We start from the raw sequence: 18,230 nt of genomic DNA, 5'->3' as shown, positions 1-18,230 counted from the left end.
GCAGGAAAGGAAGGAGGGACAAAAAGAAGGGAAACAGATATTAGCATCCCAGGACTAGAGCCTGCGTTCGGGAGGAGAACAAAGCCCTGTGGTGAGGACTCTAGGAGACTGACAGTCTTCTGCAGCCGGAGATACCCACGGTGATGGGCTCCTCCAGGGACACGTCCATCTCAGTGAACTTCAGGTAGATGTTTCCTCGACAAACACGCCACATCAGCCTCTCGAAGGCGGCCATCCTCTCCCTGTCTATCACACCGGTGGTGAACCTGGGGGTCACAAGAGATAACTGCTGAGGAACTGAGGTGGATGCAGAGAAGGCCATGCAGGACAAAGGACGTGCAGCCCTAAACCCAGGGGCACTCCGCTTTGCAAGGAGGAAGTAACTGGAGACCACTCTACCCAGACCAGAGGATTCCTGAGGGGCCACCACCGGCCACCTCACGCCCCAGCCCAAATTGCCACAGCTCTCTCTGATCTCATGTTTCCTTTGAGATTTCCTGGATCATGTAATCACCCCAATACAACACACACACTTATTTGCAATTAAAGATATGATAGACCATCACAGCATTGTAGCTAAAGGAAGCAAAGTTTTAAAAATCTTCAACGACAGTCTCCGAGCATTTGCGCAAACACACGCATTGACTTCTTCTGTCCATCTCTACTTTCCCCACCATCCAGTTCCCTGGATGAGTTCTGACCCAAACTTCTCACAGTAACCTTAAAAGGGGTGCCGTCATTGGCCTGTAACTTTAAATGTATGTTCACCAGATATTACCTTCTGAACACATTTTTTTTATTAATATGTTTTTTCTTTCTATTTCTAATTCAATGCCCCATGTATGGCACATTTAATATCTATTAAATGAAAAATGAGAATTCCCAAACTCTCACCTTTCAGAAACACTTTAAGATTAACCAGTGTTAACTTGGACATTGAACGGAATCCCATTATTTTGAATCAACAGTATTTTTACGGGGATAAGCACACCATATTCCTGCTACTTGTTGATGATTTGAGTATATAACGATCCCATTTCTATTTACATTTAAAAATTCAAATTCCAAATATAGTTTATTATCAAAGTAGTATTTTAAAGACAAGGAAAAAACAAATCCCACAAGCCTTGTTCCAAAGCTAGGGAAGAGTTGAGAACGCTCATCTAAACATTTCTCCCATATCTTTCCCATGTAGGGGCAATACAAACATCGTACTCCTCAGGCCCAAGAACATCCAGTATCCTCATTAACAAGAAGCTAGCACTACCTCTAGCCCCACCAGAACTTCTCAGGTTACAACTGGGTTTATTACCGTGTGTTATTGTTAGCTTTGGGTGAGTCAGCCTCTGATTCATGGCAACCCTATGCACAATGAGATTTGGCCATTGTGCTCCATACAGTTCTCGTTGCCTGATTTTTAGTAGCAGACTTTCAGGCCTTTCTTCCTAGTGCTTTTTAGCCTAGAAGCTGCACTGAACCCTGTTCAGCATCATAGCAACACACAAGCCTCTGATGACAGATGGGTGGTGGCTATACATGAAGTACAGTGGCTGTGAACCTAACCCAGGTTTCCTGCATGGAAAGCCAGAATTCTGTCGCTAAACTTCCACTGTTCCTTGTTACTGTGTGGTGGCCTTATATTCACGTGACATAGGCCTGGTTCTAGTGGCTATTTGTTCATCCAAATCATTCGCTCAATAGGAAGTCTACCAGGTGCCAGACTTGGAGCTGAGGACCAGGGACGTCAATCTGCAACTATGAGAGCACAAAGTTAGATTGCTACGGATTGAATTACCCCCAAAATATACGTTGAAACCCTAACCCCTATACCTACCTGTGACCGTGACCCTGTTTGGAAAGAGAGCTTTTCCTTTTGTTATGTTAATGCGGTTATACCAGAGTGAGGTGGGTCCTAACTAAACTTAATCCCTTCTGAATGATGTCTTCTAAAAAGAGAAAAGAGACCCAGAGGCACACACACAAGGGAAAGACAGACGCCACGTGAGGCAGATGGATCTACAAGCCCAGGGACATCAACGGTTATCGGCAGCTACTACAAGCTGAAAGAGATGGAGAACTTCCCCCTAGAACCACACCCTGAATTCAGACTCAAACTTTCCAGAACTGTGAGAAAAGAAATTTCTGTTTTTTAAAGCCACTCACTGTGGCATTTTTGTTACAGCAGCTATAAGTAACGAAGACATGCACTAACCCCAGCTTCCCAGGCATCGCTGCAGGTGAAGTTTGCAACTCCAGGAGATTCGAGGTGTCTTCCATAAAGAAATCATCTGCTAGGTTGGTTTCAGCCTGGAAATCAAAGCACCACCGCTTTCATGCACGTGGACTTAGGCTACCTGAAAAGCACCCACACCTCAAGATCTTGCCTGTTTTGAAGAAGCTTTGACTTTCCACAAGTAGCTAAGAGGCTGCAAAAAGCAGGGTGCACCTTGACCAAGCAGAAAGCATCCCTATCTCTTCTTACAAAAGTCTGCCCAAGGAGAACAGTGGGATACAGACCCCAAATTCTCATAAAAAGACCAGACTTAATGGTCTGACTGAGACTAGAAGAATCCCGGCGGTCATGGTCCCCAAACCTTCTGTTGGCCCAGGACAGGAACCATTCCCAAAGACATCAGACATGGAAGGGACTGGGCAATGGGTTGGAGAGAGATGCTAATGAGGAGTGAGCTACTTGTATCGGGTGGACACTTGAGACTGTATTGGCATCTCCTGTCTGGAGGGGAGATGGGAGGGTTGAGAGGGTTAGAAACTGGCAAAATGGTCACGAAAGGAGAGACTGGAAGGAGGGAGCTGTCTGACTCATTAGGGGGAGAGTAAATGGGAGTATGGAGTAAGGTGTATATAAGTTTATATGTGAGAGACTGACTTGATTTGTAAACTTTCATTTAAAGCACAATAAAAATTATTTTAAAAAAAAAAAGAGGAAAAAAATGCATGAATATGTAATAAACTTGTCCAAGAGGAGATTCCAAAAAAAAAAAATGTCTGCCCAAACTGACTGCTCTGCACCATTCCGACCTCCCTCTCTGTTCGAGCTGTTTCAAGCACATGCTTTCGATTCCCCGAGCCCCTCAGCTACTCCTCCTGCAATACTCTCCCCCTCAGCAGTGGCCTAGCCACAGGACAGAAACTGAAAAACTAATTCGTATTCCAAGCCAGTCTGTTTTCAATAGGAACTTTTGAGGCTCTAGGAAATGGCTCTCTTCATTAAAAAAAAAAAGCAGCCCCCAAATAATGACCTCAAAGAAGTCCTCGGTTTTCTTCAGGAGATGTTTGAATTCCATCAGTTGTAGGAAGTTTTTCTTCAAATCTTGCTGGTTGTGGTTGGTTTCCTGCAACTCCCTTTCTAATTTTTCCAGAATAATCTACACAGGAGAGAGAAAAAGGTAAGCCAGGCAGAAAGTTCGATGACATTCTTACCATATGTTAGCCCCAACAAATAACTAAAAATCAAATTATTCAGTTCGCCATAATGTAGCTTAAAGTTGAGCGACCCGTTCAGTCAATCTGATCATAGAGCGACAACTCAGAGCCACCACACACTCTTTCTAGGGCTCCATCGCCAACTGGGGAGGATCAGAGAACACGTAGGGTGGGGTGGGGGGCGAAAGGCAGCTTTGTGGAGAAGTGGAAGCAATTCAGGAAGCCACATATCACATGTCTCTCCTCTAGACAGGAAAGATACAGAGGGAATTTACATGTTGAGAACGCCTTCTGCCCAAACACATTGCAATGATGGATAAAATATAAAAAGAGAAACACAGCATCACCCTCAAACCACCACCACCAACTCTGAGCCACAGTCTGGAGACTCAGATTAGACCAGTGACAAAGGGTGACACAGCAAGAAGACAAAGCTGAAAACACAACTCTTCTTTCCAGAAGGAGCGGACAAACAGGACTGAAAAAAACCCTTTGCCATCGAGTCAATTCTGACTCATAGTGACCCAAAGGACAGGGTAGAACTGCCCCGTAGGGTTTCCAAGGAGCAGCTGGTGGATTCGAAATCGCCAACTTTTGGTTAGAGCTGAGCTCTTAACCACTATGCCATGAGAGCTCTGCAAACAAGACCAGGCCTGTGAAATCTAACGGTAAGAAAAATCGCCAGTGGATACTTGTACGCACGATGAATGTAACTGGTGTTGCCGCAAGACTGCTGAATCTGCAAATGTTTTCTTATATATATATTTCACCACCTTTTGAAACTGACTGAAGAAAGGAAAATCATCAGCAACATCACCAATCGGAATGCAAAATCATATCCGGCAAAATTATTTTTACAGAATAGTCGGGAAAAGATTTTAGCTTTTTAGAATGTTTAAAGAGATACATGAAGGCTTTACTAAAACGAAAAATGAATTATGAAACAAACATACTAAAATGAAAGAACACGTAGATATAAAAAGAGACTATTCAGAAATCTTGGAAACATAAAATATAGTTATTGAAATGGAAATGAGATCAACCATACTGGACACAATTTGTGAATGCAATACTGAAATTTAAAGGAAAAAATTTTAATATAAAAAATAATTTATCCAAAGTTTCATCAATAATAGACATGATTAATATAATCGCTATCACTAAATCGTACACCTGAAAAATGTTGAAATGGCAAATGCTGTGTTGTATATATTTTTATAACAACAAACAAATAATAGAGTAGATACAGTGTGGTCTATAAAAGGAATAAAAATGAATTAATTTCGGAATCATGCAACAGTACATTGTTCTTGTTAGGTGCCACAGAATGGATTCCAACTCATAGCAACCCCGTGGGACAGAGTTAGGGAAGCAGACTCCCCCATCTTTCTCCCTCGGAGCCGCTGGCGATTTCGAACCACTGACCTTTCAGTTAGCAGCTGAGCACATTCACATTGTGCCACCAGGGCTCCAAGAACACCGTAAACCAAAGCCATCGCCATCGAGTCTATTCCAACTCGTAGCGGCCCTAAGGGGAGAGTAGAACTGCCCCATAGGATTTCCAAGGAGTGGCTGGTGGATTCAAACTGCTGACCTTTTGGTTAGCAGACATAGCTCTGAACCACTATGCCACCAGTGTTCCAAAGAACACCATACCCGCCTTTTATCTTACAGTGGGTAATGGGCATCTGGTGTTTGCTATATTATTCTTTACACCTTACACATGTTTTATAAAAATTCTGCTATATCCATTCAACATTTAATAAAAGCAATTAAAAACAAATCCGTACTTAAACACATGGTTGTGAAACTATAGAACAAAGACAAAACTTTGATGTCTATCAGGAAAAAAAGACAGGTAATCTAAGAAGGAACAGTAACTGAACTAGCAGCAGATTTGATGAGAAAACTTTACGATTACATATGTATCTTGAAATACTGACTCCGGTGTAACCATAGGGTGTCCATATGGCAACCATAATCCGTAGCTTTCAAACCAAGACAGCGGTGGGGGCATGGAGGGGGGCAAAAGTTGGTGGGAAGGGCTAGTAAGTATTATAAAAAAAGGAGATAAGGGAACAAAAAAAAAAAAAGAAATCTGTTACCACAATAAATGGAAATGGATTAAGGTCACCTAAGAAAGAGATTATCATGCTAGATATTTTTTAAACCATATAAAAGCCCATGCTTACCAAAGAGACAAGATATGCACACAAATGCTATCCATCACCCCGCCATAAAAGAGCATATTAGTGTCAGACACAATAACGTATTTAAAACTTTTTTCCATGGAAAATTTCAAACACACAGAAATGGAGAGAGCTGTATAATGAACTCAATATGCCCACACCCAGCTCCAGTCTCATCTCATTCCTTTCCTCTCAGAGATTATCACTATCCTGAATTTTGAACCAGACTAAAAAAAAATGAAATCTCCATTTCTTAATCATTTGCTCTATCCACTCAGTAGAGATCTGGTTGCTGTCAAGTCAGCCCTGACTCGTGGCAACCCTGTGTGTGTTGGAGTAGAACTGTGCTCCACAGTGTTTTCAAGGGCTATTTTTTTAGAAGTAGATAACCAGGCCTTGCTACTGAGGCCCATCTGCTGGATTCGAACCTCCAACCTTTTGGTTAGCAGTTGAGTGTATCACATTTTGCACCACACAGGGACTCCCATCTACTTAATGATTTCATTACAAATAGTGCTGCATTATTTAGTGATTTCATTAAAAACATTTTGGAAAAAAACATATTTTGAAGAACAGTGTAATATCTGGAAATGGTTTATAATGTAATTGTAAATGCAAACAGTAGAAAACTATAATGTACATTATGGCTATAAGGGAAAAAAAAAAAATTACCGTCGAGTAGATTCCAACTCATAGTAACCCTATAGAACAGAGTAGAACTGCCCCATAGTTTCTAAGGAACAGCTGGTGGATTCGAACTGCTGACCTTTTGGTTAGCAGGCGAGTGCTGAACCACTGCACCACCAGGGCTCCTATTATGGATATGGAGTTATATAAAAAATATAGGGCAGTCTCTGCTAGGATGGTGGGTTTGAGGATGGCTTTTTTTCTGAATTAGTACTTCCTCTAGGATTGTTATGAAAGCCTCTTTGGAAATTGTACAAGGCAGGGGCCTGAGCCCATTGGCGCCCTTGCCAGAAGGATCCTCTCCTCTCGGAATTCAGGAGAGGCCTTTAACCACCAGATCAGGCAAATCAGTCAAGCAAGCAAACCCAGTGATCAACGGCAAGCCAGAGAGTTCTCTTATAATCTCTTGTTTTAATTTCATCTTTACAGTCAATACTCAGAAGAAAAACTTCTGGTTGCCCCTTGTCCAACACTGTTTGCACAGAAGCACAGGAGTATGCCATCAGCTAATGGGTGAATTGAGTTTTTAAATTCATATCCGAAATATACAACCAACTCAATTTGGAAGCAAAATTACCTGTGGCTGGTTTAACAAAATCAAGGGAATCTATATGCTTGTCAAATTCTAGTGAAGTAACAAAGAAGAGCGAGCCCTGGTGGAGCAATGACTAAGCGCTTGGCTGCTAACCACAAGCTCGGCAGTTTGAAGACACCGGTGGTTCCACAGGAGAAAGACCTGTCGAGCTGCTCCTGTGAAGATTAAACCCACTGCTGTTGAGTCGACGCAGACTGACAGCGACCCTATAGGACAGCGTAGAACTGCCCCATAGGGTTTCCAAGGCTGTAAATCTTTATGGAAGCAGACGGCCATATCTTTCTCCTGCTGAGTGGCTATTGGGTTCGAACTGCGGATCTTTCAGTTAACTGCTGAGCTCTTTAACTTACAGCCCAGGAAACCCTGTAGGGCACTTCTACTCTGTCCTATGGGGTTGCCATGAGTCAGAATCAACTTGATGGCGCGTAACAACAAAGAAGAATGTTGATGGCAACAACAAAGAAGAATATTCACAATTATTCCAACTATGTATCCATGTATCCTTCAATATGGATTACACCTCAATATAAAAAAAAAAAAAAAAAATCCTCACAACTGGACCAATGAGCAACATCATGATAAACAGAGAAAAGATTGAAGTTGTCAAGGATTTCATTTTACTTGGACCCACAATCAACAGCCATGGAAGCAGCAGTTAAGAAATCAAAAGACGCATTGCATTGGGCAAATCTGCTGCAAAGGACCTCTTCAAAGTGTTGAAGAGCAAAGATGTCACCCTGAAGACTAAGGTGCGCCTGACCCAAGCCATGGTATTATTTTTTTTTTTTTTTTTTACTGTGTGGTTACTTTTATATGAATCTCTAAAAAAGACAAATGAAAGAAAATCAGCGATTTCCTGGGGAGAATTGACTGGGATGGGACACAAGGGAACATTTGGAAAATGTTCCATATCTTGAGTATAGAAGTAGTTACACAGGTATATAAATTTGTCAAAACTCATTGAAAAGTACACCTAGCAATACCTTTATTGTATGCAAATTGTACTTAAGTTGATTAAAAAAAACATTTTTTTGTTAGTTGCCATCAAGTTGGCTCTGACTCATGGGAACCCCATGTATAACAGAATGAAATGTCACCTGGTCCTACATTATCTTCATAATTTGGTATATTTTAATTCATTATTTCAACTATTGTATTAGTCCATCTCTTGGAGGGTTTCCCTCGCCTTCGCTGGCCCACGCTACTTTACCAAACATGATATCCTTCTCCAGTGATCGAGCCTCCTGATGACGTGTCCAAAGTAAAAGAGTCAAAGTCTTGGACAATATTTTGTGATCCATAGGGTTTTCATTGGCTAATTTCCAGAAGTATATCACCAAGCCCTTCTCCCTAGTCTATCTCAGGCTGGAAGCTCCATTGACACCTGTCCATCAGTGTGACCCTGCTGGTATTTGAAATACGGGTGGCATAGCTTCTAGTGTCATAGCAGCACTCAAGCCTCCCGTATGACAAACTGACAAATGGGTGGCAGTTAAAAAACATAAAACCTATGAGTATTGAATGTAGGAAGAGGGATGATTTTTGTACAAGCTCAATGTTTTACTGTGAAGTGAATAAAATAAATTTTAGATGGTGAAGTATGGAGGACAAGATTTGTTTGGTGTTATGGAGAAGGAGGGCACTTGAGGTTATCTCAGGGCTTGAAGAGAAGGAATACGGAAAACACCCAAACCTTGAGCCCATCAAGGAGGAAGAAATTTAAATACAATACAGTGAAGAAGCTAGAGACTTATAGCACACATTCTTCTGATTTAGACCTTCCAGAGAAACTTTTTGTAGGGAAGTTTAGATGTCCAAAAAAGAGTTGATTATCAAGAACTTCAGGTTAGATCTGGATACGGCAGAAGTCAATGGATGTGCTAGATCAGTTCCCCATGGGGAATTAAAAAAAAAAAAAAAGATTTCAGGGCCTTACTTCTAAGAATTCCAAATCTTGGGAGAGTCCTGAAATTTTATTTATTTATTTTTAAATAATTTTTATTGTGCTTTAAGTGAAAGTTTACAGATCAAGTCAGTCTGTCACATATAAGCTTATATATACCTTATTCCATACTCCCACTTACTTTCCCCCTAATGAGTCAGCCCGCTCCCTCCTTCCAGTCTCTCCTTTCATGATGGTTTTGCCAGTTTCTAGCCCTCTCTACCCTCCCATCTCCCCTCCAGACAGGAGATGCCAACACAGTCTCAATTGTCCACCTGATACAAGTAGCTCACTCTTCATCAACATCTCTCTCCAAACCATTGTCCACTCCCTTCCAAGTCTGGTGAGTTGTCTTCGGGAATGGTTCCTGTCCTGGGCCAACAGACGGTTTGGGGACCATGACCGCCCGGATTCCTCTAGTCTCAGTCAGACCATTAAGTCTGGTCTTTTTATGAGAATTTGGGGTCTGCATCCCACTGATCTCCTGCTCCCTCAGGGGTTCTCTGTTGTGCTCCTTGTCAGGGCAGTCATCGGTTGTGGCCGGGCGCCATCTAGTTCTTCTGGTCTCAGGATGATGTAAGTCTCTAGTTCATGTGGCCCTTTCTGTCTCTTGGGCTCATAGTTGTCGTGTGACCTTGGTGTTCTTCATTCTCCTTTGATCCAGGTGGGTTGAGACCAATTGATGCATCTTAGATGGCCGCTTGTTAGCATTTAAGACCCCAGACACCACACTTCAAAGTGGGATGCAGAATGTTTTCATAACAGAATTATTTTGCCAATTGATTTAGAAGTCCCCTTAAGCCATAGGCCCCAAACCCCCGCCCTAGCTCCACTGACCTTCGAAGCATTCAGTTTATCCCGGAAACTTCTTTGCTTTTGGTCCAGTCCAGTTGAGCTGACCTTCCGTATATTGAGTATTGTCCTTCCCTTCACCTAAAGTAGTTCTTATCCACTAACTAATCAGTAAATAACCCTCTCCCACCCTCCCTCCCTCCCCACCCCCCGTAACCACAAAAGAATGTGTTCTTCTCAGTTTATACTATTTCTCAAGATCTTATAATAGTGGTCTTATACAATATTTGTCCTTTTGAATCTGACTAATTTCACTCAGCATAATGCCTTCCAGGTTCCTCCATGTTATGAAATGTTTCACAGATTCGTCACTGTTCTTTATCGATGCATAGTGTTCCATTGTGTGAATATACCATAATTTATTTACCCATTCATCTGTTGATGGACACCTTGGTTGCTTCCAGCTTTTTGCTATTGTAAACAGTGCTGCAATAAACATGGGTGTGCATATATCTGTTCATGTAAAGGCTCTGATTTCTCTAGGGTATATTCCGAGGAGTGGGATTTCTAGGTTGTATGGTAGTTCTATTTCTAACTTTTTGAGAAAACGCCAGATAGATTTCCAAAGTGGTTGTACCATTTTACATTCCCACCAGCAGTGTATAAGAGTTCCAATCTCTCCGCAGCCTCTCCAACATTTATTATTTTGTGTTTTTTGGATTAATGCCAGCCTTGTTGGAGTGAGATGGAATCTCATCATAGTTTTAATTTGCATTTCTCTAACGACTATTGATCGAGAGCATTTTCTCATGTATCTGTTAGCTGCCTGAATATCTTCTTTAGTGAAGTGCATGTTCATATCCTTTGCCCACTTTTTGATTGGGTTGTTTGTCTTTTTGTGGTTGAGTTTTAACAGAATCATATAGATTTTAGAGATTAGGCGCTGGTTGGAGATGTCATAGCTGATAATTTTTTCCCAATCTGTAGGTGGTCTTTTTACTCTTTTGGTGAAGTCTTTAGATGAGCATAGGTGTTTGATTTTTAGGAGCTCCCAGTTATCTGGTTTCTCTTCATCATTTTTAGTAATGTTTTGTATTCTGTTTATGCCTTGTATTAGGGCTCCTAACGTTGTCCCTATTTTTTCTTCCATGATCTTTATCGTTTTAGTCTTTATGTTTAGGTCTTTGATCCACTTGGAGTTAGTTTTTGTGCATGGTGTGAGGTATGGGTCCTGTTTCATTTTTTTGCAAATGGATATCCAGTTATGCCAGCACCATTTGTTAAAAAGACTATCTTTTCCCCAATTAACTGACACTGGTCCTTTGTCAAATATCAGCTGCTCATACATGGATGGATTTATATCTGGGTTCTCAATTCTGTTCCATTGGTCTATGTGCCTGTTGTACCAGTACCAGGCTATTTTGACTACTGTGGCTGTATAATATGTTCTAAAATCAGGCAGAGTAAGGCCTCCCACTTTCTTCTTCTTTTTCAGTAATGCTTTACTTATCCGGGGCTTCTTTCCCTTCCATATGAAGTTGGTGATTTGTTTCTCCATCACATTAAAAAATGTCATTGGAATTTGGATCGGAAGTGCATTGTATGTATAGATGGCTTTTAGTAGAATAGACATTTTTACTATGTTAAGTCTTCCTATCCATGAGCAAGGTATGTTTTTCCACTTATGTAGGTCCTTTTTAGTTTCTTGCACCAGTACTTTGTAGTTGTCTTTGTATAGGTCTTTTACATCTTTGGTAAGATTTATTCCTAAGTATTTTATCTTCTTGGGGGCTACTGTGAATGGTATTGATTTGGTGATTTCCTCTTCGATGTTCTTTTTGTTGATGTAGAGGAAGCCAAGTGATTTTTGTATGTTTATCTTATAACCTGAGACTCTGCCAAACTCTTCTATTAGTCTCAGTAGTTTTCTGGAGGATTCCTTAGGGTTTTCTGTGTATAAGATCATGTCATCTGCAAATAGAGATAATTTTACTTCTTCCTTGCCAATCTGGATGCCCTTTATTTCTTTGTCCAGCCTAATTGCTCTGGCTAGCACAATGTTGAATAAGAGCGGTGATAAAGGGCAACCTTGTCTGGTTCCCGTTCTCAAAGGCAATGCTTTCAGGCTCTCTCCATTTAGAGTGATGTTGGTATAAAGCACAATGTTGAATAAGAGCGGTGATAAAGGGCATCCTTGTCTCGTTCCCGTTCTCAAAGGCAATGCTTTCAGACTCTCTCCATTTAGAGTGATGTTGGTATAGATGACCTTTATTATGTTCAGGAATTTTCCTTCAATTCCTATTTTGCTGAGAGTTTTTATCATGAGCCATGGTATTTTCAATCGCATCATATGCATGTGAAAGCTGGACAATGAATAAGGAAGACCGAAGAAGAGTTGACACCTTTGAATTGTGGTGTTGGCAAAGAATGTTGAATATACCATGGACTGCCAAAAGAATGAACAAATCTGTCTTAGAAGAAGTACAACCAGAATGCTCCTTAGAAGCAAGGATGGTGAAATTGCGTCTTACATACTTCAGACATGTTGTCAGGAGGGATCAGTCCCTGGAGAAGGACATCGTGCTTGGCAGAGTACAGGGTCAGCAGAAAAGAGGAAGACCCTCAACGAGGTGGATTGACACAGTGGCTGCAGCAATGAGCTCAAGCATAACAATGATTGTAAGGATGGTGCAGGACCAGGCAGTGTTTCGTTCTGTTGTGCACAGGGTCGCTATGAGTTGGAACCGACTCGACGGCACCTAACAACAGCAACAACATGTATCCATGTGAGGCTGAACTACATTTGTATACATCTATGAAGACAATTTATCACAACAGATTCAGTGTAGAGGCAGATGTGAAGCCAGCTGTCTCCCATTAAGCCAACATTTAGGAAATTTGCAAGCAATGCCACTCTTCTCACTCAAGTTTTTTGTCTTGGAAGATATGGTTCTTTTCCATGTTTAAAATGTTATGTTAATGTGTTGTTGTTAGCTGCCATCCAGTGGCTCCTGACTCGTGGTGACCCCAGGCATAAAGGAATGAAACATTGACCAGTCCTGCCCAGTTAACATGGAATGGGTTACTACTGTTATTTTTAAATGAATTAATAAATAAATTTTAATTTCTTCTATTATGAAGATCTACAAACATAACTTACATAAATAAAATTCTTTGGTATCACCAATAATGTTTAAGAGTATAAAAGGGTCTGAGACCAAAAACTTGACAACTGTTGAATTAGAGGATAAATTTTGGAAAAGTAGTTTTGATCTTCAGCCAGGGAGGTTGAGAAGAATTGGGTATTCATGTGCCTTGGGATAGTCAGAGGGTTTATAGGGCAGGTGGGTATTAAGCTGGGTCCGGAGGCATGGGTGGAATGGCGAGGAAGGTGGGAGCCAGGGAAAGCTCGCTAGGCAGGAAGTGCAGCAGGAGAAACGGCCCAGAGTTGGAAACGACCTCAAGGCCAGCAGAGTCCAGTCCAGAGTGGAGGAAGTGAGAGTAGGACAGGCCAGGGAGGGCAGCTGTAGTGGCAGGGAAGGGGTCGGCTCTGACATAGTAAGAAGGAAGCCACTGCACGTTTTTGAGCAGGGACATGACCAGGGAAAGCAAGTTCAGTGCTGAACGATTCAGTGGTTGCAGGCAGAATAGATTGCAATGGTGATAAGGAAAACTGGAGAGCTGAGAAAACTTCTGCCAACATTCAGAAGTAAGATTAGGTTAAAAGCAGAAACTGGAATGGCGTCTCACAGTGCACATGAACAGATGAACGTTCAGGTAGCTGAGGGGGATAAAAGGTGAGTGACAGGTGATTAACAGGCCTGGTATTAGAAGATTGCAGAGAAAACGGACATTGGGGATGACTTGGGGGAGGTCTTGTTCATATTGGTTAAAGAGATTCTCCAAAAACATCCAGATTTTGATGTGACAAGATCCCCAGACATATGGAGTTGGCAGTTCCACATCTAGAGTATCAAGATTTGCACTACAGATGGCTTCAAGAATTTCAAGAATTTTAACTTATCTTCATGGAAAAAAAAAAAAATACAGATAATACTCAGCTCAGTGAAGCTCTCTCCTACCTGTCCATCTCCCTTGGTGAGTCCTTTCTCCTTCGAGGAAAAAAAAAAAAAAGCCCTCCATATTCCACCTCTCTGACTTCCTCTCCCACCATCAGCCACCCTGCTCTGCAGGCTCCTTGCAGGCATGTACCAGGTTTCATTTCTCTGAGCTTCCTGGCACATAGTAGGTACTTGGTGTTTTATTAAAAAGACAATGAAAAAGAAGTAGAGAGAGGAAGGGAAGCGAAGGAGGGGCTACTAGAGAACAGGAAGGAAATAGAGAGAGGAAGAAGGGGGTCACTAGAGAACAGGAAGTAAGTAGAGAGAGGAAGGGAAGGAAAAACGGGCCAACCAGAGAACAAGAAGGAAATAGAAAGAGGAAGAAAGGGGCCACCAGAGAACAAGAAAGAAAGAGAGAAGAAGGGAAGGAAAACAGGATCACCAGAGAACCGAAAGGAAATAGACAGGAAGTGAAGGAAGAAGGGGGCCACCAGGGAACAGGAAGGAAGAAGAGAGAGGAAGGAGGACTCACCAGCCATAAAGTCCTTGGTAAAATCAAAGCGTTCCCTTTTCACAGTGGGCCTATAAGAAAGCCAGCCTGAGCAGAAGCCTCAGGCTACAGTGGATCCATTTCATCAACTGTGTCCCACCAGACCACTAGAAAACAGCCCGTCATGCTAGCATAGGGCCTGTTCGGTGGCATCATATAGACAAGGCTTCACAGCCTGGATGAATCTTACTTTATCAAGTGAGGTAAACTTTGCCTAGGGCTGTGTTGAGGCAGGAAAAGAGCTCTCCCTGGATGGGGCAGTGTGGCCCCAAGCACTGCATATTGAGATTTTCCTGTGGGGGTAACCCTGGAAAGTGGGCAACCATGTTATCATCTACCTTGGCACCTCAGCAACTGGGTAAAGGATCTGGGAATAGCTCTCAGAGCTCCCAATGAGTCAGCCTTCGTAACTGCCCTTACAAGATGCTGTGGATCAAACTGTGTCCCCCAAAATATGGGTTGGAATCCTAACCCTGATACCTGCAGATGTAATCTAATGCAATGTAATCACTTTCTACAATGTAATTTAATGTAATGTAATCACTTTCCATAATGCAACCTAATGCAATGTAATGACTTTCCATAATGCAATGTAATGCAATCACCTTCAGTAACGTAATCTAATATAACTAATCCATTGTGGTCATACCAGTGTAGGGTGGATCCTGAACCTAATCACTTGTGAGTTATACAAAGAGCAGCAGAGACACAGGGACACGAGCACACATACTGGGGAAGACAGACGACATGTGAGGCTCATCTGCAAGCCAAGGAAAGAAGGGGTACCCAGGGCTACCAATAATAACTGATTTGGATTTTTTAGGTCCAGAACTGTGAGAAAACAAATTTCTTTTCTTTAATGCCACCCTCTTGTAGTATTTCTGTTATAGCAGCACCAGGAAACTAAGATCCCAGAGAAGAACTTACCTCCAGGGTAATCATCTCCCGTGGGAGAGGGGTCGGGGGATACTTCTCAGGCACTTGAATCGCAATCTCATTTTTCATCTCATCTTCCAGAAAACCTGACGGATGAAACCCCACCAGACAGCCCAAGATGACTACAATGTCTCAAGCCTAAGAAATAGGGCCAAACCAGACAGGACAGGTCAATTACAGCCAGAGGAGGTGCCTAAGTTGCTCCGGACCTGTCATGGTACCTGGATCCCGTTCCCAAACTCCCCACCCCCACCTCCACGATCCTCTCAAAGAGCACTACGAATAGAGACACTTTGTTATTCAAGCCCCAACAGTAGGCAGGAAAATAGCTTACGGAGGATCCTCTCCAGCGACTCACACCTTCTGACTTCATTCACGAATTTCCTTTGGAAGCTGTTCACGTTCATGTTCAGCTAAAGAAGAGTAAAAACCCACAAAGCAGACTTAAGTGGCAACAGCTGCCAACATATTTCCTTTGGTTATCGTTGTTTTTTTTTTAATGCTGAAGACTGTTGATGGAATTGTCTTAGAAAAAGGTTTTCACACACTTGTGGCAGGCATGTTACAAGCCAACCACACCTTGGAATTCTAACACTCAGTTTCCCAAATGCCTTCACTCTGGTTCTCCCACTGCTAAGATAGACGAAGTCATTCCCCCTCCAAGGTTTCCTTACTTTTAGCACATTTGCTATCCAAATGAGCCTGTGAAATCCCCAGTAGAGTCAGGAATATGGCAGGACTTTAAAGACAGTCCAGCCATTAACAATAATGCAACATCCCCACATGGGAGACCCTCAGGCCAGCCCACCCCGCTGAGGACCTGCCTGGGTCAGGTCCTGTACTAGGAACTGGAATGCAAAGATGAACAAGATACGATACTTCCCTGCGGGGGCTTAACTTTGACCTCGACTTGAAAGAGGAAGGGCGAGTTTCCTAAATTCAATTCAGTAAGTGTTTGGAAAGGATCGCTGGCAACCCTCAAGACAACCTGTCCCTAGAATGTCACTCTAAACTCCAGGAGACTTTGTTCTCGGCCTGACAGTCAAGGAAAATGGGCTTCTGTTCTCAGAACAAGGTTTGGAAATCCACATGCCCAGGGAATGTGTCCAATGCTTTAAAGACACTGCACGGAAAATAAAATGGGATGGTGCCTAACATGCAGAGACTCCATTAGGGCTTGGAAACCCTCCTACAGGAGACAGGTATGGAGAGCGGGAGAACATAGCCACAAACTCCTTGCCCAAAGCCATCACAAATTTTAGCCAGGACTGCTGTCGTTGTTCTTGTTGTTGCCATTGAGTAGGCTCTGACTCATGGTGAACCTACATACAACAGAATGAAATGCTGCCCAGTCCTGCACCATCTTCACGATCATTGTATGTTTGAGTCCATTGTTGCAGCTGTTGCTTAGCGCCTTCTCATCTAAGGGGCTCATCTTCCAGCTGTATCGGACAGTGTTCTGTTGTGATCCCTAAGGTTTTCAAGGGCTAGTTTTCGGAAGTAGATGGTCAGGCCTTTCTTCCTAGTTGGTCTTAGTCCGGAAGCTTCACTGAAACCTGTCCACCTTGGGTGACCCTGCTGGTATTTGAAATACTTGTGGCATAGCTTCCAGCCTCACAGCCACAGGCAAGCCACCACAGAATGACAGGCTGACAGGAGGGTGGTGGAGCCAGAAGGACTAGAAGTTCAGAATTCCACCTCTTCCTGCTCAGGACAGCTCACCTGCAGCCTGCCCTTTGTTCACCACAAAGTGTTATTGCAAAAGAGTTGTCTACCCCCACCCCAAACCCCTGCTGGTCTCCAAAGAGCTCAGGACTTACATCTTTGAACTGAACCAAGCCCAGCTCTCCCAGCTCAGCCACGCAGCAGTACGCAGCCTCCACCTGGAGAAACAGCTGTGACAAGCACATCTCCTCACTGCGAAACACAGACGCCATCTTGGTCCAGCTTGAGTCTGCAGGCGGAAAAGAGGGAGAAGTTTAAGGAAATAATGGTGTGGAAACCTTAGGATGAGACTTTTTTTAGTTGACTGAAAATCAAATAGGAATCACTCCTGATGTATATAATATAAAAAAATAAAATAAGATAGCATTTTTCACCATGTATCAGGTTTTTGTTTTTTTTTTTTTTTTAATCAGGTTGGCGGAAACCCTGGTGGCGTAGTGGTTAAGTGCTACGGCTGCTAACGAAAGGGTTGGCAGTTTGAATCTGCCAGGCGCTCCTTGGAAGCTCTATGGGGCACTTCTACTCTGTCCCATAGGGTCGCTATGAGTCAGAATTGACTCGAAGGCACTGGGTTTTGATTTTTTGGTATCGGGTTGGCAAAAGATTAAAAAATATGATTAAAGACTCATGTTCTGAAGGGTATGAGGAAACAGGATCTTTCATACCCTGGTAGCTAAAGTATAAATTTGCACAGTTTCTTTTAGGCAAGCAATTTGTCCATCCATGTCTTTCAAATTTTATATTTCTTATGTTCTTGATCCAGGACTCCCACGACCAGTTTATCCAGGTAAATCAATATGCATGGAAAAATGCATGCACAAACATGTTTCTTAGAACATGGAGTATGCCAGTAGTAACAAGTGAATCTAATACAGTTCTCCATCAGTAAAACCAAACCAGCTGCCGTAGAGTCGAGTCCAATTCATGGTGACCCCATGTGTGTCATAATAGACCTGTGCTCCATAGGGTTTTCAATGGCTGATTTTTCAGAATTAGATCACTAGGCCTTTTTTCCAAGGTGCCTCTGGTTGGACTTGAACCTCCAACCTTTCACTTAGCACCTGAGCATATAAAACCTTTGCACCACCCATGGATTTCATCAATAGAGGAATGATTAAACTGTAATTCAACAGAACACCATGCAGCCGGCAGGAGTGAAATAAATCTGTAAGTCCGGTATATGGAAAAAGGATATTCATCTAGGGAGAGAAAAACAAACCCTGTGAGTCAGATCTCCCAAAACTGTACCTGCCAGACACATTTCCACTGGCATTCTTAAGTATCGACACAGCCGAGACTCATGGTAAAA

General features: G+C 42.5%; 1 protein-coding gene across 1 annotated transcript in view; it reads right to left on the bottom strand.

The window, feature by feature from the left end:
* ATP6V0A4 (ATPase H+ transporting V0 subunit a4) overlaps positions 1 to 17,174 on the bottom strand; it is a 64,522-nt gene extending 47,348 nt beyond the window's left edge. Inside the window, exons 1-6 of the mRNA XM_003420217.3 lie at positions 17,017 to 17,174; positions 15,531 to 15,609; positions 15,188 to 15,282; positions 3,261 to 3,386; positions 2,213 to 2,307; positions 140 to 266 (exon numbers count right to left, since the gene is read on the bottom strand). Of these exons, the coding sequence (XP_003420265.1) occupies positions 140 to 266; positions 2,213 to 2,307; positions 3,261 to 3,386; positions 15,188 to 15,282; positions 15,531 to 15,609; positions 17,017 to 17,133 (639 nt within the window). The 5' untranslated portion in view covers positions 17,134 to 17,174. The remainder of the gene's footprint in view (positions 1 to 139; positions 267 to 2,212; positions 2,308 to 3,260; positions 3,387 to 15,187; positions 15,283 to 15,530; positions 15,610 to 17,016) is intronic.
* Positions 17,175 to 18,230: the final 1,056 nt, after the last annotated feature.

This window comes from Loxodonta africana, chromosome 8, assembly GCF_030014295.1.
Source record: "Loxodonta africana isolate mLoxAfr1 chromosome 8, mLoxAfr1.hap2, whole genome shotgun sequence".
Taxonomy (NCBI): domain Eukaryota; kingdom Metazoa; phylum Chordata; class Mammalia; order Proboscidea; family Elephantidae; genus Loxodonta; species Loxodonta africana.
The sequence above is the reverse complement of the archived record's forward strand: the minus strand, read 5'-3'. Positions and strand labels throughout refer to the sequence as shown.